The 22,330-nt window shown below is 38.1% G+C and overlaps 1 protein-coding gene across 1 annotated transcript; it reads left to right on the top strand.

Annotated features, from left to right (window-relative positions):
• Positions 1 to 831: 831 nt before the first annotated feature.
• Positions 832 to 21,609, top strand: LOC133517567 (xanthine dehydrogenase/oxidase-like). The gene is made up of 19 exons (XM_061850881.1): positions 832 to 1,430; positions 3,895 to 4,064; positions 4,394 to 4,554; positions 4,990 to 5,360; positions 5,487 to 5,710; positions 6,140 to 6,242; positions 8,877 to 9,004; positions 9,960 to 10,105; positions 10,504 to 10,648; positions 11,292 to 11,441; positions 12,342 to 12,482; positions 13,482 to 13,747; positions 14,421 to 14,642; positions 16,077 to 16,260; positions 16,575 to 16,770; positions 16,875 to 17,635; positions 19,151 to 19,343; positions 19,515 to 19,628; positions 20,060 to 21,609. The coding sequence occupies exons 1-19, from the start codon at positions 1,388 to 1,390 to the stop codon at positions 20,128 to 20,130; spliced, it is 3,789 nt and encodes a 1,262-aa protein (XP_061706865.1). The 5' UTR covers positions 832 to 1,387; the 3' UTR covers positions 20,131 to 21,609.
• The last annotated feature ends 721 nt before the right edge of the window (positions 21,610 to 22,330 follow it).

The raw sequence follows: 22,330 nt of genomic DNA, 5'->3' as shown, positions 1-22,330 counted from the left end.
TAGCTGAGAATAGCGATCCTAAATTTTTTGCAAGGAAGGCATGCTATGAAAAGAATGAAAAAAATGACGGAAATAGGCATAAAAGTAAGTGGTATGGTTATAGTTATATATCTTTTAATCTACAATTACTTTGGTATTAACTATTAAATATTCATTTTCCATTAGTTTTACAAAAGATTGATATGTGATGAATTTGGTATGTCATGGGAAATATTGTTCAAAAATGGTATTTTGATTTATGTCCTAAAATTTTTTTTATGTAAACGATTAGTGATGCGTTTCAGCGGGACTGGCGGGACCTTGCTCAGCACAGGGAGGATTGGAAAGCTAGAGGGGAGGCCTTTGCCCAGCAGTGGGACACAAATAGGCTAATGAAAAAAAAAAAAAAAACGATTAGTGATTATAAGAGGCTTTTATTATCGTTAAACAAAAGTGATCTCAATTTTGTTAATACTCAATACTTTGATAAGCTATTACATTGTTTTTTTAATAAAGTTTTTTATCTTTTCTTGGTGATTTTCTCGTTTTTTTTCCAATTTATTGGGATGGATCCTTATTGCCTATTTAAAATGAAAAAGGTTACATGGAAAAAGTATTTTCTCAAAATGGATCCAACCCCACATTTAGTTAAATATCTCAAGAAATACGACATTAAACTAAATCGTTTATGTACAGAATCTTAAAACACGTCAAAACTCATGTTTCATCCAAATAAGTATTATGGGAAAAGTGAATCAGTAATGAGGAATACCATTTCTAACTTTAAACCTCCATAACTTTTGCTCATCTCGCTGTGGATTGAATCCTTTTCCTTTAACTACGTCCATTTAAACCAATTTATAAATATTGTTAAAACCAATTTATAGGCTACCTTATACGTCAGATAAGTTGGCAATTTATAATACATCGTAAGGTACTCACTTAGTTCAGTTAGCAAAGAACTACCATTTTTAAACTCATACTTATCATGATACTCGTAGACTGCTTTTTACTAACATTAAAATTTTTGCAGGTCGAGAGTTTACAATTCGAGGTGGAATATGTACTGGATATTTTTAGTATGGCTTTTCTTCTAACAGGACTTTCGAATCCTATTCTAATTGCGGTCGAATAAGGTGGGGTACTTCCCAGTTGGGATCCGAATTCTAGCCAGACGATATTTCCCCATGTCTGAAACTTAACTAAGACAAACACCCCGATCTCTTAACGTATTACCCCATAAGTCCATATTAAATACGCAAATAATAGTCAAAGATAATGATTAAATTGCTCTGTATAATCTGTATTAAACAACCCACAGTAACGTACGAATGTTGTAGTGTGGAGTCGAGTAATCGAGCATTTCCAGGCTGCAAGTTGGCGCGAGCGCATCAGGTGCGCGGGCGCAATGGACAGAGTCACGTTCAAAGTCAACGGCGAGCCATGCTCAGGTATGGATTATATTTTAACCGACTTCAAAATGTTGTAGCAAGAAGTTCTCAATTCATCGGGTCCTTTATTTTTTAGAGTTCCGTATCACAATAGAAAAACATGAAATCCTTTATGTCTTTACGTTGATGTTATAGAAGTTTATGGCAGAATAATTTGGACAACATTTACATCTGTAGGGCTAAGATGGTCGGTTTTTTATCATCTGTCATCATGCCTGTCACGTTCTAATAAGTATGCAAGTGTAAAAGTGACGCATGATATGACAAGTAATAAAAATGCGACCATGATACCACCGCTAGTTATAATATAAACATGGACCTCTCTATTAAAAAATGCCCGCATTTTTTTTATACCACGTCGGTAGCAAACAAGCATACGGCCCGCCTGATGGTAAGCAGTCACCGTAGCCTATGGACGCCTGCAACTCCAGAGGTGTTACATGCGCGTTGCCGACCCTTTAAAAACCTGTACACTCCTTTTTTGAAGAACCCTATACTGTATACCCTCGGGAAAACCTCGGCAGTGTCATTTCACAGCCCGAGCGTCCGCGGGAGGAAATTCCTCTTAAGCCGCACAGTGCGCGACCATTTAAGCTGAGGATGAACAGCCTGTTGACGACGAGCGGTGCGGTGATAGAGAGTGGCCGTTTGCATCATGTCAAACAATTCTTCAGAGCACAGCCCATTGTAAAAGTTGTACGACATACTTTTCTGTGTTATAGGGGGAGACTGCTATTAGAAGTCTCAACTGTTTCAGATGATGAAATACATCTTGTCCTTTGGTATTAAATAGTATGAATATAATCAAATATCTTTTCAGGATTCCTTTTCAGGGATAAGTACTGAGCCTTAACCGACATGCAAAAAGAGAAAGATTAGCAATTGGCATATTTGTTTAATGCTCCATACTCTCTCTAATTCGTACGTCAGTGGTTAAGAGTTAAAAATCTCATTTGTGCAGCGATTATTATAGTTGCAATTTTAAAGAAATATCTGCCATAATATTTAAAGCCCTTAATATTTTTTGCCCCAGTGGACACAAAATAGGCTATTAAAAAAAATTAAATCATACTTGATATACACTGAAATTGTTTCAATTAACCCAATCACACATTGAATCCCAGTACGACTAGGTACTTTGAGGCTTGTGAGTTTTTCTTAGTAATACAACTTTTTTAAATCCTTGTCCCTCGATTTAATGCGTTATTAAAATGATGTAGCCCACTTATTCAAGTTCGATATTTATTCCGGTAGGTTTAACTGGCATTTAGTACTGTAAGTTGTACAAACGACGTAAGTTTTCGTTGAAAATAATAACAATATTAATTTTTTTTAGTACATTATTTAAATTTCAAGATTAGTTTTATTTATTTTATTTCATCTTTATTACTCAGAACAAATACAAACGTACAAAGGGCGAACTTAATGCCATGAGGCATTCTCTAACAGTCAACTTTTGGACAAAGCAGGTAAGTTGTAGGCGGTGCAAAATCATGATGTACTTACAAAAAATATGATTAGGTACTTTTAAGGACACAATACATACAACCATAAATAAAACACAGGAATAAACACACACGTATACAAAATATTAATATGAATATATACGAGTATAATTACATATATACATAATACATGAAATCAGATGAAATGTACAACACAGAAACACTAAGAACTTTCAGTAATGCCAGCAAAATACTCATTTAGGGATTGTTTAAACGCAAGCCTGTTCGAACATCATCTAATTTAGACAGAGACTATTCCAAAGGCCAGCTGCCTGAATAAAAAAGGAATAGGACATGTAGCAAATCCGATGGGATGATATAGACAGAGAAAGATTGCCAGAAGAGAGAAGTTGAGTTTATCATAGCATGAAACAAAAAGAAGGTACATCTGGACGATACTTTATGTACCAGATTGTATATCACATACACGCATAAGTGCTCTGCCTGTTTGACAGGCGTTTACGATTCCGCACATACTTTAACAAGTGAAAATATATATAAATATTGAAAAAATTTGTAAGACCATCTTTAAACAAAAAAACATTTATCTCCTATTCAAGAATATCTTGAAGTTGTGGATGTCAGCGAGTCCAGGCGTGGCTCGGTTGCAGATTTTTCTCCCCACCCGGAGCCCTTTGTAAACACACATATGTATTTGCCAAACTACGGAGGAACATTAGTCTGCAATATGGTATTGACTTATGTGTACCTCAATATGTGGTCCATATAACTACAAGAAGGGCGTATTGCACCACTGTAACGAGCTTGATCAGGCAAGAAGATCCGGCTGGGGAGGATCACGCAGTTATAGCTTCTCTTCTTCTTACAATCTAATCTTCAAAATGGTTTAGGTCCTCACTCACTCAGTGGCTCCTCCAAGTTTAAAATCGTAGGCGCACCTTGGTACTACAATTAGTGATCATAATTTGATGATACACAGATGATTTTATTTTATTCAGTGAGTTCGGAGGTAGACTCGGACACCTCGGTGCTCGACTATGTGCGTGACACTCTGAACTTCCATGGCACCAAGTTCATGTGCAAAGAGGGTGGCTGTGGATCATGCATCGTCAACGTCACCATTCCGGACCCCTACACTGGAGGCCGACGAACTATGGCTATCAATTCTGTGAGAATACTAACACCATTATCACATGATTTTGCTGAGCAAAATTCTCTTTTCACAAGAGGATTTAGGCTTTAGTCTCCACGCTAACTTCATGCGGATTAAAAAACTTTAAACACACCTTTGAATTTCTCAGATGTGTTTCGAAATACATGTTCCATACGTACCTAAAATTCGAATTTTTTAAATCTCCGCGAGCTTATATTCGTTTGAATGATTTTACATACAAACCATATTTATGCATGATAAAACAATTTAACTTGAGATCAGAAGAAGAAACTATTTTATTTTATTTTTTCCTAATATAATTAGATTAATAATTTTCTTAACAGTGTTTAGTATCAATAACGTCATGCCAAGACTGGGAGATCAAAACTGTAGAGGGGATCGGCGACCGCCGAAAAGGGTACCACCCCGTCCAACGTGCGCTAGCAGAACATAATGGCACACAATGCGGGTTCTGCAGCCCTGGCTGGGTTATGAGTATGTTCAGGTAAAACCTAATAAACCTTTTTAGTATATCTTGCATAACGTTCTTTGTTTTCATTCTAACCCGTTAAAATTTACTATCCCGTCATCATCTTGTCTCAATATTGACTTACTAACTAATATGGCTAAGCAAAGAGCATCTTAGCCTATAAAACGAGAGCACGCCCCTTTTCCCAATCCTGCGCCATTTCCTGCCGGATTGAATCTGATGCAGATCCGCTTCCACACAGACTCCTCAGATATATCTGGGCCAACCCACCGGGCGGCCACCAGACGGTCTTCCCAATAAGTACGCCCTTTTGGCAGCCCGATCCTCTCCCATTAATAGGTGACCGAACCAACGAAGTCTCACAGGATTTCGTTTCGCCGATTGCTTAGGTTATTATTATTCCTTTATTTAGACATCAATTAAATTATTCACAACAATGTTATATTTCAGCTTGTTGGAGTCAAACCATTACGATCTCACCCAGTTACAGATAGAACAATCATTCGGTAGTAACATATGTCGTTGCACCGGCTATCGTCCCATCCTTGACGCGTTCAAGACCTTCGCAAAAGACGCACCAAAACCTGATCATCTCGCTGATATAGAAGACCTCAAAATATGTAACAAATCTTGTGACAAACCATGCGATGGCAAAGATTGGTGTTTAGTTGACAAAGATAGTGCTGCAACTAAGGAAATGAAGAAGATTATTTTAAAAGATAAACGGTTATTTTATATAGTCCATGATCTCAAGCAAATTTTTGAGATTTTAAATAATGAAGGCGATGATTATATGTTAATTGGAGGAAACACCGGGAAAGGTAAGGGATAAATAAAAGGAAATGACAAATTTATTAGCTTTCAAATGTTACCAGATTTATTTGATTCCGTTTAATCTCACACATTTTTTTTTCTTCACCATCTTACGTTTGTATTTCATCTTCTAGGGGCCTACCCAATATTCGCATATCCACGTGTCCTCATAGACATAAGCAGAGTTCTGGAACTAAAGACGCACGTCGTGGATCAGAACTTGGTACTGGGAGCTGCGACTACCCTGAATGACACGATATCGATATTCTACGAGATCTCACATCAACGCGAGGAATTCAGTTATCTTGCTTTGCTTGCCGACCATATAACATTAGTCGCTCACATTGCTGTTAGAAATGTAAGTACCTTAACCAGTCGTTTTTATTCAATAGCGGGTCTGAACCAATTTTCTTTCATAAGTAACTCTCTGTCACCCATCTAATCATACCCACTTCTCGTCTGTAAATTTCTTCAGTCCACTTCTTTTCGCCTCAAAGCTACTACTTTGTATGAGATTAATAGTGACGCTTTTTTTATTTCAAATAGGTAGCATGTGTCGGAATGAACCTACGATAACCTTTTAGATAATCTTATAGGCTAGGTACATTTGAATGTCGTTCGATTTTTTTTCTTTAATTGGCGGTTTTTGTTTAAATTTCATCCAACATTTTTTATCCATAAGCATCCAAAGGCTACGGAGACTGCTTACCATCAAGCGAACCGTATGCTTGTTTGCCACCAACGTAGTCTAAAAAAAATGAACTGACTTGAACTTTTATGTTTTCAGATAGCCACCATAGCTGGCAACCTCATGGTTAAACACAGAGTGCCCGTGTTCTCGTCTGACTTATTCTTACTGTTGGAGACTATTGGAGCTGTTCTTGTTATCGGTATGTCAATCTTCTTTTTTCACAGTATTTACTGGATTGATATGACAGTGTTCAACCAAAGCAAAGAACTATAACTTCAGACAACTATAAAATGGTCCCCGTAGCATTCTAATTTGAGTATTTATTTTGACAAATCAAAATTTGCCATTTTCTTAGCAAGTTAGAAAATCTGGGCAGCTAGAGGATAAAAGTCATTTTTTACATGACTACAGAAAAATAAATATTATATATATTCGTTGTAATGTTTTTTTTTTCACCAAGGTGTAAAAATTACTGACGTTTCGTGTGCAAAAAACGCAAAAGAAAAAGTTTTCGTCATCAAACATTTTTTTTGCGAATTTGGCCAAAACTTTTTGTTCGTTATTACCTCAGGAATGCGTGGTTAAAATCTGTTGGGTTTAATTGAACCACATATAGTACGAGTATGTAAATACTGAAATACGATACGATACTCCTTCCTTGCCGTATCCGGCAATGGCGACTCCATCAACAATTCTTGTCCGGATTATGAAATGCCCTTATGTGGCTCGCAAAACCAAACTTTGTTTTGAAGATGCGGTCACACGATGCGCAATGGAGTTGTCCAGTCGAGTTGCGGGTGTATGTGTAGGAGGGCTTAGGTCGCGTCTTGCGGATATGACGCTTAGCATCTAGGTCTTCCAGACGCTGCTGCTCAAATTGAGCTACTTTCTTTTGAACACTAGAACGCCATTCCGATCTTTGCAATGCAATGCCCTCCCAGCAGTCAGTCGATATCCCGCAAGCGACGAGGTGGCGTTTGAGAACGTCTTTATGTCGCAGGTATTGGCCCCCCTGCTTCCGTTTTCCACAAGAGAGCTCCGAGTAGAAAATTGCTTTGGGCAGTCTCTCATTCTCCATACGCACGACATGGCCACACCACCTTAGCTGATGCTTCATGATCAGTGCTTCAATACCAGGCATCCCGACGCGACGTAAAACTTCCGTGTTCGGTACCTTGTCTTGCCACTTTATACGTAGAATTGAGCGCAGACAACGTAGGTGGAAGGTGTCCAGTTTTTTCATATCTGATTTATAGCTGCACCACGTTTCTGAGGCATAAAGCAGAGTGGGTATGATAATAGCTTTGTAAACCATAATTTTTGTGGACAACTTCAAATCGTGCGACCTCCAAACACGGTTGCTGAGCTTGCCAAATGCAACAGCTGCATTGGCTATGCAGCTTTGGCTTGGTGAAATACTGAAATACATAGAAAACAACCATGACTCAGACCGGGATTCGAACCCACGACCATCGGCAGGGACCGGTCGTCAAAATAAAAAGTTAAAAAGACTGGAAATGATTTTCAATATTAAAATAATGAGAAAGGATCTCATCTTATCTTTTGATTTTCGAGGGCCCTTAGGAATGATCCGTCAACGGCTCAAGAGCTGCCATTGCCATATGGCGGATGATGGAGCTCCAGGTTTTTAGGTTTATTTGGTTCCAGATAGCCTGCTCCAAAGTCGTGGTATAAAGGATACTATAAGGGGGAACAAAAGGGTATGAAAAATAATGTATTTACAAGAATTTTATATTCAAGCTAACATACATATTTATTGACATATGTATAGATGATGCCATCCAATTGACCTGAATTAATGTATCGAATATGTGTTTTATATGGAATCTTTATTTCTTTTTTGGTAACTAAAATTTTTATATTATTTACAAATTGTGATATCCACTATATTAATTGGTGGATAAATTGGGTTAAATTATGTTCATCTTCAATAGATATAAATAGGTGTGAAGCGCATAATTCATAAATGTTACTTTTTAATACAAAGGATATTGCTTGTTTATTGATTATTGTGACAAAAATATTGTTCTATAAAAACCGTTTGTCCTTGTGTTTAATCCTGTCTGGACTTAAGTTTAAGAATACATATTAGTGTGTGTCAAGGGAAACCCACAAAATTTGACAGTTATTAGTGAATGGTATCTCACATTCGAAAACATTCATGATTCTAAGTGCTAACATGATTCTAAGTTGGCTGCGGTTCGCAAGCGGGAGAAATATGAGGTCCTTGCGAACTATTTATTTGTCCCGCTTGCTCTAGAAACCGCCGGGTGCTGGGGTGCCGAGGCCAAGGCCTTTTTCGAGGAAGTGGGGAGACGCATGCGAGAGAGAGGGTCGGATCCTCGCTCAGGGACCTTCCTGATGCAAAGATTATCCATAGCCGTTCAACGTGGCAACGCGGCGAGTGTCATGGGTACTTTTGCGTCGGGGGGGTCGTGGGGTGAATTTCTAGTGTAGGGCGTTATTTAGGTTAGGTTAGTAGTAAGGACCTAATGTCATGAACTCTTTAGTAGTTAAATTTCTAGTTTTACTTTAGTCTCAATTGTTAGCTTAAAAATGTTTCGTTGTTAGTCTTAATTAAATTTTTCTTTAATTGTGTAATTAGTAATTATTATAATATCGTCCTGTAATCTAGTATTAAGTTTCTTATGTTTTTTTTTTGTATATTAAAAAATATATCTTTATTTTCAGTGCTAGCTGATTTAAAACAAATTTAGGCGTTCGACAAATGGGCCAAAAAGCATTATTAATTATTCGGATGACGATGCACGATACTCCGTTAGGAACTTAAAAGTATTTTTCTTTTTTCTAGTTGACAAACACGGAATGGTACATTTGGTGACCCCAGCTGAGTTCCTTCACCTGGATATGGCGGGCAAACTTATTACAGAAATCAGGATACCACCATACTCACATAATTATCGTTTTGTTTCATTTAAGGTACATTAATCTTTCACTAAAACTTAAACTATTTTTTCATGTTTTACCTTAATTAATTTTATAAATGCTATATGCGAGATTTCACTTAATCTGTTAAACTTGGTTTTAAGCATATTCTGGCTATGCTTGTAGAATATTAGACTTAACTAATCATATCCTCGGAAGACCAAGGGCAAAGGACCATGGGCAACTTTGTATGGAGCCTGGACCCAACGCCAACAGAAATGAGAGTAAGGTCATTAGATGGGTATTTCTATGCACTTCATTTTGTTCTATGGGCACCAAGCGGAATTCCATTGCAGAACTGAGATATTGGTATTTTAGCCAAAATGTCGTCACCCTTATTACCTAGGCAATAGAGTCCAAGTAAGTAAATTAATTACTGCAGGGTAGATGTTCGCGCACCGCCGGGCGAGCACACTGAATGATTTGCCGCGCTGGCCCGGCGGTGGACTATATTGCCTAGGTAATAAGGGTGACGACATTTTGACTAAAATACCAATATCTCAGTTCTGCAATGGAATTTCGCTTGGTGCCCATAGAACGAAATGAAGTACATAGAAATACCTATCTAATGACCTTACTCTCAACTCTGTTGGTATTGGGGCCATTTTGACGCATAGTCCTTTGGACTTTTGAATTAGGAACTTTTTTATTTCTATAAGAGTTCAAAACTCGAATTGAATTTGTACGTGTACTTGTACACGTAAGTAAGTACATGATATTACGTGGACATTGATCATCGTATTTTAGATTTAAGTGATGAAAGATTTACGGTACCCGCGCCCGATTCAAGCTTAAAATATAAGTTCTATATAGGGTTTGCACGACGGTTTTGAAATGTATGAGAAGATCCGTGGATCCGAATCCAGATTCAAATAATTTCATACATCTCGGATCCAGATTGCAAACCCTAATTATATACTATATTTTAAGTCGTCTTTCTCTGTCTCAGATCATGCCGCGCGGTCAGAGCGCGCATGCGCAAGTTAACGCGGCGTTTCTCTACGAGTTCCATCATGATAGCGAGACCGTGCGCTCGGCCAGGATCGTCATCGGAGGAATCTCGGCTACCTTCGTGCACGCTTCGCGCACTGAGGAGTAAGCCAATGTTTTTAGTGTAGTTTCATGGTCAAGTATTCCGAGCATATCATCAACTGAATTTAATGAATTGGCAGAATATTAAAATGATGTACTCCAGCTGAAGGCCTAAAATTATTTAAAGGATAGTGCTAGGCAGAGCTTCTAATTGAATCACCTAGATAACCTCATAGGACCTTTTTTTAAAAAAAAGGCAACCGCTGTAGAAATCGACGGTTCTGCGAATCTCCAAAAGCCGAAAATCACGCTAAGCGTTAATCATTGGGTGACTTGAAAAGCCGCAACCATAGCTCGAAAGAGATGAATGCGGCTCGCTCACCCTTGTTTGTCTTAGAGATTAACTTGAGTTCCACACTCTTATTAAAATTGCTCTTATTAAGCTTCTTCCATGTGTCCAGGTACGTGGTCGGCAAGAAAATCTTCACAGATGAGGTACTGCAAGGAGCGCTGAAGGTGTTGGAACAAGAACTGAAGCCTGAGGAAATAGCCGGAGAATTCAAACCTGAGTATAGAAAAAAGTGTGCTTTAGGACTTTTCTATAAGGTGAGCAGAAGAAATTACCACTCATGCTACGTTTTATGTACAAGGTTACTACTAGACTAGTGAATATATTGTGAAATTGGCTCACGATAATATTACTAGTCGAATCTTTTTCCGTTTCCCTGGTTCTGCGCATGGAGCTATACGGCTTCGTTAGAAAGACCGAAAATCGTCACGGTGAATGATGATACATGCCTTTGTTAGTCACAACAAACATGAGGTTTCGAAGTAGAAGAAGAAGAAGAAGACATTTCTTGGCTATGTTGTGTTGTAGATCTCATCGGACTATCAGCGCTGAATGTCGCCAGTAATATACTAAGATGATGCCATTTCGTGGTACTTTATTCTTTCCATGTTTTTGTTATATGCACCTCATTTAAGTCTCGATTTTAATTATACATTGTGTTTATTTATTTACCGTCAGCGACTGAGTACCATCTGCTTTTGTCTACCGGAGCTTACAATGAAGTTAATAAAAGGGGACTGTTGTGAAAAAAAATACATACAAGGAATTTTCCTGGGCTGATTACTTTTAATAATACTTACGTCATATGAGGAGTGAGGACTATGTTTTTGTTTCTTAAATTAAGAAGATTTTAAAATACCCATTTCCCAGATTAAGTCAACTAATTTTATTCGTTTCCAGGGTCTTCTGATTCTGATTCCTGAGAACCGACTGAACCCTCGTTATCGCTCGGGGACGCGACGCTTTCGAAGGACGAGACCTTTGTCCAAAGGATCCCAAGAATATGATACCAATCCCCTCATCTGGCCTATTACGGAACCTTCACCTAAGGTAACAGCCACCTGAAAACAGAAAGTTATACGACTTCGTATATTTAAACTAAAAAACGTGTTATACACGTTCATCTAACTACTGTATCCCTATTGTAAATTTCTTCGATAGCGTGACGTGACGTACGCGTTTGCATTAAGTGTCATTATATGTATGGGATTTTGAGTTTCCAAAACGTCCCGTTTTTTCTGAATCCCATACGAAATGAGACTTAACGCAAACGCTCACGTCACGTCACGCTATCGAATAAATATACACTAGGGGTTCTGAGTGTCTTTGATGTTGGACGTCCACGAAATAGGCAACTAAACTTTTATGAAGTATGCATACAAACCATTCATTGTGGAGCCTCGGAATTAACCTTCTTGACGCCAATGATGGATATACCCGTACCGTAGGTCCACCGCCGAAGACGGATTAATACGTCACAGACCACTGAGCAGCATAGACCAACGTGTATATGCATAAAGTTCAATTTCAGTTTTGACCCATCGGTGACGTGGCGTTCGAGTGAGATTTTGTTTTTGACACGGCGTCAAAACAGGTTACAGATTATCCTGGAACCTGTGGGACATCCAATCTGGGGTAATTGAGACTTAAATGACTAGTTACTTGGGAATTGTGACACGTTATTCTTTCCAATACTCACAATAACAATTTTTTTTCAATATCATTCCAATAAAATATTTATCGATATTTTATAAAATTTATAACAAAATATATGAAAATAATTAGAATAAAAAATATACAATTTTTAGGTTTCTCGTGAATGAAAATAACTTAGCTAGGCAGGAAAAAAATATATCTATTTGAAAAACACGTATTAATCCTATATATAATTAGCTGGACATTGGCTTGGCTTTTGACTGACATAAAAAATAAGACGAGTGTGATTTACAGGTGGAGGCATTGATTCAATGTGCAGGAGAAGTAAAATACGTGAACGACCTACCAACACAGCCTCGCGAGGTTTTCTGCGCATTCGTCACCTCAGACATATGCACCGGAGAGATCCTGGAAATTGACCCTACACCCGCGTTGGTAAGCATTTTAAAGCTTTTGTTTAGTTATTTTAGAAAGCGGTGGTGGCCGAGTGGATATGACGTCCGACTTTCAATCCGGAGGTCGTGGGTTCAAATCCTGGCTCGTACCAATGAGTTTTTCGGAACTTATGTACGAAATGTCATTTGATATTTACCACTAGCTTTTCGGTGAAGGAAAACATCGTGAGGAAACCTGCACACATCTGCGAAGAAATTCAACAAAGGTGTATGCGAAGTCCCCAATCCGCATTGGGCTAGCGTGGGGACTATAGCCCGAGCCCTCTTGCACATGCGAGGAGGCCTGTGCCCAGCAGTGGAACGTATATAGGCTGAATTATTATATATTTAGAATATGCTCCAGTATCTCTATCTGTCAGAATCTTGTATTTATTTATTTACTTCCTGATTTTCGATTCAGTTGAAATGAAGAATAGCTACATAATAATTGGTGACGATTCAATGTTATGATTCCATCAAACTAGCCTGATGAAGAAGAATGAAAGGAACTCTGTAATAAAACAACACAGCCCCAATCAGTATTTAAATCATTTTGATAACTTTATTAGGAGAAAATATAGAGATATGTGACGCTATAGTGTCTTGCTAATCAACCAAGACAACGTTTTTTTCCTATCGATGCTTCGATATCAATTCCAGAAATAAGTTCAAGCCATTGATGAAAGTTAGGTATAGAAGAGACATAACATTTTTTTTTTGTCACGAATTAGTAAATATATAAATAACTGTAACTTAGCTTAAGAAAAGACACTTTCCACAACCCGCCTGTTTTCATCTCTATTGCACATGCATAATTATATTAACAACAGGCGGGTCAGTGTACAAAATCTTTGTAGAAAGAATCTTTTCGCTAAGGGTACAGTTAAGGTTCCTGAACACCATTTTTCAACCTTGTTTTTAAGCCTACACTTAGCGTAGGTATACATACATAATGTTGTACTTTAACTTTAAGGATTGACTATGTATTTTTTTATTTTAGAAACTACCCGGTGTCGTTGCTTTTTTCTCGGCGAAAGACATACCGGGACCGAACAATTTTCTTCCACCTCGGGTACCGACACTTATAATGAGAGAAGAAATTTTTTGCGATAGACAGATAAAGTATTACGACCAACCCATCGGAGTTATAGTCGCAGAAACTGACAAACTAGCTAACCGGGCTGCTTTGCTTGTCCACGTCAAATATAAGAAAGATGCCAGAAAACCAGTTTTAACTATAGCAGAAGCTATAAAAGATCCTAATAGGTAAAGAAGAAAGTATGCCTGATACATATTTGAACATACTCAAAATTGAAAGTGTCAGCCAGTCTTTCATCAAAGATTAAGTTATGATATTCGAATTTTACAGTTAATAAATTAATAGTTTAAAAAAACACTAGAAAAACACGCTTTTATAAATGCGCTTTTGATCGTGTTCAAAATCCATTACGTGACCTTCCTCACAAGTGCAAACACGACTATGCTACGATATTCCATCATGGAATGCCAGTGCCTATCTTCCGGCTTCATCATCAGACCATGAAACCTAATCGTGGTCAAAGTTCATTACAAGACTTTTCTAACAAATCCAAACATAGCTATGATACGATGTTTCATCATGAAGTTCCAGTTCATATCTTCTGGCTCCATCATCAGATCAGTTCGACAGTGCCATATTATTGTATTGTCATCAGAACTACATACAGCTGCCAATTTTCATGACGCTATGATCCTTGGAAGATGGTTAAATTAGTTACCTTAGATTCCATTACATAGTTACATACAGGCCGACCTAATAAATAAATAAAATAATAAAATAATAAAAGCGTGTTAAAAACAGAAACAGTTACATGAAGTGTCTAACTAAAATTTATCTTATTTTTTACTTTGAATGGCAGAATATGTAAACAAAATCATGAGTATACATTATGAATTTCAGGGTATCATTATACTATGCCCTACCAGCCCGTAACGCCGGCACAAATGTGCAACGAGTTATTAAGGACTATAACAGGATATTATATCAGTACCACTTCTCAATGGAGACGCTTCACAGCGTGACCAGACCTAGTGACGATGGTCTGGACGCATACATCAGCTCGCAGTGGGCTGACGCCGTACAAACTGGCATGGCGTCCGCTCTGGACATTCAATCAAATCGGTGAGTAGTAGAGGTTATAAATAAGTGACCATTAAAAAAAGGTAAATTACATTCGGGTATTAATATATTTCTTATCCTAATGAACGACCTTCCCTTTGACTCACCTATTGTGGACTTTAAAATGTACGCAGACGACATCTGTGCCATCGTGAATGCAGAGAGTAGGGACCAACTGCTAAGAAATGTTCAGACTGGCATTCTGCGCCTCTCGGATTGGTTCACTGTTAACGGAATGATTCTAAACCTTGAAAAAACAAGCCTTACAGAATTTAACTTGAAGCGAGGCACAAATGCAGCTGCCACTTCAAACTCGGTACTCGAAGAAAATACCGCCGTCAACTTTGTTACGCGTGCTAGGTTCTTGGGTTTTACTCTGGACTCCGGTCTGCAATGGCAGGAACATATCGACAGGATATGCAGCAAACTCAACTCAGCCTACTATATAATATCTCGGCTTATGCCTATCCTGTCTAAGGAAAACTTAATAATAGCCTACCACGCACTCACCTGTCACTCTGTTTTGTCGTATGGAGTAGATTTATGGGGCTTGGCTGCAGACAGGGACAGACCATTCATCATACAAAAGAAAATTATAAGGAAAATGGCACGGGTGGCACCTGACGCTCCAGCTCGTCAGTTATTTATGGACTTCCATATTCTAACGCTACATTCATTGTTAATTCTAGAGGTAGTTAAATATGTTAGGCTAAATTTAGAAAAGTTTCCAAGGAAAATATGGAGCAGCAACCGCTTCCAGGACCAGAGGCGACATGACCTAGAATTGCCGAAACATAGATTAAGAAAATCTGCTCTCTGCGTGTAAGCAGCTGCTTACACGTATTAGGACCTAAACTTTATTATAAGATTCCGATGAATATAAAAAACGCTCACACCAACTTAGGATTTATATTGAAACTGAAGTCGTTTCTAATCCGGAAGGCCTATTATTCCGTAGCTGAATTCTTGGGTGAATAGTCTATTAATCTATTATTTTTAATTATTCTTTATAATGACATGTTTTGTATTTTTATTGTTGTATCTTCCTTTGTACTAATGTAATTATGTTTGACATCCATCTTGCACCTAATGTACCTAATAAAAATGTAACACTGACAATGTATAATTAATACAAATAAACGAATATGAATATGAATATTTAAAGCACTCAGTTGATTTACTCGGGGAAACGACAGTATTTGGAGCAAACCGTATCTTCTAGTGAACGTGATGGAGCATGACAAAACCTAAGTACGTGAAGGTTATTTACGAGTACGGACCTAAGGTATTTTAAAAAAATCATCATAGTTGGCCCTAAACGCAACCATATAACGGATAGATCACGAGCCATCGGTGAGATAAGGGCTTTTTATATAGACACTGCTAGGTGAAAGTTTAAAATGTTCACTTGATGAAGTTCAATACGTTGTTATTCAGAATAAACCTAGTGATACCTCGGTGCGGTGGTGCATACGGGTTGAAGCTAACTCGACCTGGGTGGAACGCGGCAACTTGTGCATTGGTCACTTATCTGACGAATCGACCCTGTCGCTTTACCATGGGCATCCAGCCCATGATGAGAGTTATAGGGAAGAGGCCTCCGGCAACTCTAGAATTCGAGGTTAGACCATCAGCTTTATTATAATATGATTTTTAATTTCTTTCCATAGTACAAGCTTTGTTTAGGTTTGGGCTAGGTCGGTGTAAGATGATCCCAAAATATTTATTTATTATTATTAATACCATTCAGTATTCCTTTTTACAATTCCTAATTGGCTGATATCTCTTTTATTCCATTAAATATAGTACAAAGTGTATCTAATCTTCAGCAATCGTTTCAACTTACTCAGTCAGACCCGCACTTAATGCATAGTTATAATTTCAATAATGACGGTAACCCTGCCATTCAAATGTAATACAATATTTGGTTAACAGGTGGGAGTTGATGACAGAGGTGAGATCCAGTACCTGGAATACCATTTGTACGAGGACCTAGGCTACACGTTCAGTGACCAGTTCATCATTCTAATACCATCTGCTATTAAAAACTGCTACGAGAATTCACGCTGGTCAATGAAGATTTTTAATGTATTGACAGATAAAGCTACCTCCACGTGGATGAGGTCACCAGGTACTGAATGCGATTTAATTAATCTGAATAATAAAATCAAATTATATTGCTGTAAAATGTGAATACCTGATATAGTAGACGCCAAACTTTGTTCTTAATTCCAGGCAATTTTGAAGCAATTTCACATACCGAAATGATGATGGAAGAAATTTCTTACGTACTAGACAGGGACCCCGCGGAGGTTCGTCGTGCCAATCTTAACCCTCAATATCCGGAAGTCCCGGAAATGCTCGACGAATTGTTGCAAGAGAGAGAATATTATAGAAGAAAAAGAGAAGTTGACGAATTCAACTCCAGAAACCGTTGGAAAAAAAGAGGAATACGAATTTCCGCCATGAGTTGGAGTGCCAGCATTAATTCAGGATTTCAAGTTGATATAAATGTTTTACATAGTGATGGTACTGTAATTGTAAAGCATGGTGCCATTGAGATCGGTCAAGGTGTTAATACTAAAATGATCCAGGTAGTCGCATACACTTTAAATATTTCTACAGACATGGTGAAAGTGAAACCAAGCGATTCAGCAACTGCAAATAGTTACTTAGCTGGCACGAGTAGAGCTACATCCTCGGTGTGTTTTGGAGCTATTAAATGTTGTCAGGTACTGCTTGATAGGTTATCGGCTATCAGAGATACGCTGAACAACCCTACTTGGGCATTATTGGTGCAAACCGCATTTCTAGCGGGAATCAATCTTCAAACAAGTTATTACACGACATCAAACGACTTGGTAATCTATAGAGTGGGAGGAGTTGCTATGGCTGAGGTGGAGTTAGATATACTTACAGGAGAGCATGAGATAAGGAGAGTCGATATAATTGAAGACGCTGGAACACCGGTCAATCCGGAACTTGATATTGGACAGGTAATTTATTGAATAAAAAAATATTGTATCTACACACATATCATACCCTCAATGATGCATTCAAAAACCGTAAATTTAAAACAAACTTACTATCTTTGATAATGTTATTATTTCATAATTATTAAATTTATAGTCAAACAACTCCAAAACAGTTTGATTTTTATATCAGTATCAACAGTCGACACTTTCTTAGAAATTAAAAACTCGCATGTTACTTCATATCGGACGATGTGGCAGTTATTGGGCCGACTCTAGCTTGTTTCTGAGTTTAAAAAAAGCTATGGTTGCGTGATATTTTTATTACAACAAAAAGTTTTCATTTACCATTTAAAGCAGTTTGCATCTTTTAATTACTCTTAGTTTGCAGTAAAAGTAACTTTATTACCACTTTCATAAAAAATGAGCGATCAGGATATTTCGGAGACGCCACCTAATGCCATCAACATAAAGATGCTAACATGCGTATGTTACTGTACATAATTGGGCATTAAGTCACTCTCGTGACCCTATTGTGAAACTGACTCCGTTCGTTTAAACCCACACAGAGTCCGCAGCAAGCTCGGCCGAATATCACCTTCCCATACAAACGGAGTTAAGTTCTCATTTTAAAAATCTGCGTGTTGGATTGTAATGAAACTTCACATACAATGACATTAGGTATATCTATGCTTGTATTTCGTTTATATAGCTCCAGTTTTTAAAATGTTTATTATTAGAATAATATAGTAGTATAGTAATATAGTAGTAGAATAACTTAAATAGAGCAAAAACAAATTTTGTATGAAAACCTTAAATTAGCTGTATTTTTAACTATGGTATTTCTTAACTACATAGCATACAACATGCATAGTTTAAATAATCATTACAAATTCAAAACTTAATTGTTCTTTTATTTCTAATAGTCAAAATGATTTTCTCAATTTCACTTTTTGAAAATGCACTGTTTGCAATGATTTAAGTTGATCAAATGTCTAAGAACAAAATGCAGCACGCAACCTCTAAATTTGCAAATTCCCTTAGGCTAAAGAAAATTTGAAATAGAGGTGGATTGTCAAAGAAAACTTTGTAGCCACAGTAAATTTACTGCCATCTTTCAACACATGATTAAAACTTTTAGAACGCCATTTGACTTTGATCCTTATTCTTCCACTGATATTTGTTAAATTTGTTTATTATCAAAAAATGTGGCCATCTAATAGACCATAGGCCAACGGTATAGCGGCATCGCTTCGAGTGATTTAATCATGTGTCGAAAGATGAAAGTGAATTAATTTACTATGGCTAGAAAGTTTTCTTTGACAATCCACGTCTATTTAAAATTATCTTTGCTTGGACTTATTTTATAGAGAAACTGAAGATTTAGCGATTTAACCACCTCTTCATCTCTCTCCAAACATGCATGGGGGTTAAATTAGTAGCTCTTAAGGATTCTCTTCTTGGTGGATCTCAAAGAAGGTGGAAGGTGGATCTAGCATTATTGATCCATACTGAACGCAACAATCAATCGTTTTGTAGATCGAAGGTGCATTTATCATGGGCATGGGCTACTGGACCACAGAGCACATCATATACGACGAACACACCGGAGAGCTCCTCACGGACCGCACGTGGTTCTACCATGTGCCGAGTTGGGCCGATATACCTCTCGATTTCAGGACCAAGTTGAGGAAAAATTCTTACAACCCCAGAGAAGTTTTAGGAGCTAAAGGTGAGTTCAAATAGAAACTTAAACAATTCGGAATAAAAAACAATATGTAAATTATAATCAATGATTATATGGGTGAAACTATTTTTTTCGTAAATAAGTTGAGGTCTTACTTGAGTCTTTTAGTAAATATAAAAACAAAAAGGTACATGTAGTCTTATAATTTCCTTACAGCGGTTGGAGAACCTGCCACATGCTTGTCGATATGCGTGGCGTTTGCTCTGAGAGAAGCTATAGCAGCATCGAGGCAGGAGACTGGATATCCCCGCACGGAGTGGTTCCATGTCGGTATGTACTAAAAATTCCGGTTGTCCAGAATTCCAAGATTTCATGATATGTAGATTTTGGAATCCGCTCCGACAACACGGGACTCCAGAATTACGTGTTATGGTGACCCAAAATTCCGGATATTCGGGTTCTCTGCAATTCAGAATATTTTTATGTGCATATATATATTCAAATATTTATATAATATAAATCACACTCGAAGCAGAAACGGATTTTACTCTATTGCTGCATAAATATTGTCAATCGTTTCATTTCACATAAAATATGCCTATAGATAAGAGCTGGATTTTGACTATGATATCCGCCATCCCGGACCAGGCATGCACGGCTATCCCCTAAGAGTTAATATAAAATACTCAGTGCACCTTAATGATAAGACTTAATGTAAATAGCAAGTGTAACAAGTAATTATTTTTTTTATTTTCTTGCAGATGGCCCGTTCACATTGGAAGCAAACGTGCTGTCAGCAGACGTGCGACTCGATGAATTCAAATTCAAATAACAACTGTTTAACAGCATAATGATGTTTACAAGCCTAGCCTTTTTTATAATGTAATAATATAGCAAGTAATGATTGGATTAAATTAACATACCCTGAATTCTACCCTGATTATAAAATGTATTTAGCACATATTGTATGTTATAAATACAAATTATTCATTTATTGCGGAGCCAGAGTCAGGGACTTGCCTACACGCGTTGCCATTGCCCCACTTAGGAACGTTGCTAGACAATGACACTGTGGATAAGTGTTGGAAGTAAGGTATGTGAGCCCACAGATATCCTTGTGGGGCAATGGTGGAATTTAATGAGCACCACGGTCTCAGTTGTGTGCAGTGTGTGAGACGAATACCTAGGCACCAAGCTATTAACGAGCTGCGTCGATGTGCTTTGGTCTCATTAAACATACCTTGTATTTTGGAACACCCTGGTTTAAGCCGTACAGATAGAAAGAGGCCGGGCGGTTTCAGGGCCGGATTTAGGGGAGGGCTACCGGGGCTACAGCCCCGGGGCCTCCGCAAAAGGGGGGCCCCCAGACTTCGGAAAATTTACCATTTTATTTGGAAAATAATTTGGGGCCAGGAGGCCTCCACTACTTTATTGCCCGAGGCCTCCAGACCTTTAAATCCGGCATTGGGCGGTCTAACTCCGGTGGGCAAAAGGCCGGAGCCTGCTGTGGGATGCCACATGTGGGTATACTTTTGCTCCCACTCATGTCCGCAACACAAGCAAAAAGGCAGGTGCAGCAACTGAGGCTACTAAGTTCAATCACGGCAGATACGCCAACCCTTAGACCAGTGTATGATTTTATTCCGGTCGCTGTAGAAACGGCTGGGCCATGGTCTGCCGAGGCCAAGGCGCTGGTTAGGGAGATTGGAAGCCAGTGGAGGGACAGAGGCTGTGACCCCCGGGCTGGACCTTATCTGGTCCAACAAATATCCTTAGCCATTCAGCGTGGCAACGTCATATTTGGAACGGCTTAAAAGTTAATTTTTGACGGGGCTAGTTTGTGGGGTATTTTTCTCTTATTTCTGCATTAATATATAATATGCTAGTATTAACACTATTTTAGTTTTTAGTTGGTTTTATTTTAATCCACTGTTTCTGTATATATTATGTTGTAAATGATTATCAAGAATAAACATTTTGGACGTATCTCAATTATTTATCATCAAACAATAGTTACATGATCGGTTAAGCCGCTTTTAAGTTTTTGTGATCTGTTATTAACTAATTTAAAATATAACTAAATATGAAGAACAATAATTGTAAGTAGCGACGGAAAAAAAAAACTTATTCACAAATATTGAAGTCGCGGGGCAACACATTAACTTTATATCAACATGTATTTTCGACATTCCTTCAATTAAATTTCACAATAATATATATTACGTATCCACCAGTACCGATTAAGTTGGTACTAGGAACAGTATTTCCCGAGAGATCCGTCCCATTCCATGGTTACCAAAAGAAAGAGCTACTCATGTCATTCGATACCTCCCTGGAAGGGAGGTATGAGTGGCCGCTTCCGCCTTTCGGCTGTGGCGGCTGTAACGGCAATGAGCTACAGATACAGACAGGTACTCGCTTGTGTTTTTAAGGCCGGCTGTTCCCGCCAATCTACCGCGTCAGTTGCTCCCTTGCCCGACAGCCTTGCCTTGACAGACCACGTGACTTCTCAAAAGGGTCAATTGACTACCTATCTGTTAATGAATAAAATATTATTAATTCCTGAGCTCAATCTGTAAATTGTTACATAATATCGATATTAATTCTCATAATATACTATAATTACCTTGGGCACACAAATTATATGAAAAAAATGTTTTTTCAAATCTCTTTTTCCCTTTTACAGCGTCCTATTTAAATATGTAGATGTTATATTTTTATTAAAAGTTTAACTAAGACTTAATACGGGTGGACGAACTTCAGCCCTTTTCCTTTGGGCGTAGACAGGCCCGGTGACCGGTAGGTGCCACGGACTTAGAGAATAATCCATCTTTATACCTCCATGGTAGGTACACATTTCTTTTATATTAAATTAAATAAAAATGTACTATCGTAACCCACTACCACTACACGTCAACAGATGGCGCTACTAGTATCAGAATGCACACAACTCGCTGTGCAGCGCAGCCGCTACGCTACCGCTATTGTTGCAACTACGTTTCGATGCCAGTTACGCCCCCTATTAATAGATG

The sequence above is a fragment of the Cydia pomonella genome, chromosome 5 (genome assembly GCF_033807575.1).
Source record: "Cydia pomonella isolate Wapato2018A chromosome 5, ilCydPomo1, whole genome shotgun sequence".
In the NCBI taxonomy this organism is placed as follows: Eukaryota; Metazoa; Arthropoda; class Insecta; order Lepidoptera; family Tortricidae; genus Cydia; species Cydia pomonella.
This window is presented reverse-complemented; position numbering and strand designations above follow the sequence as displayed.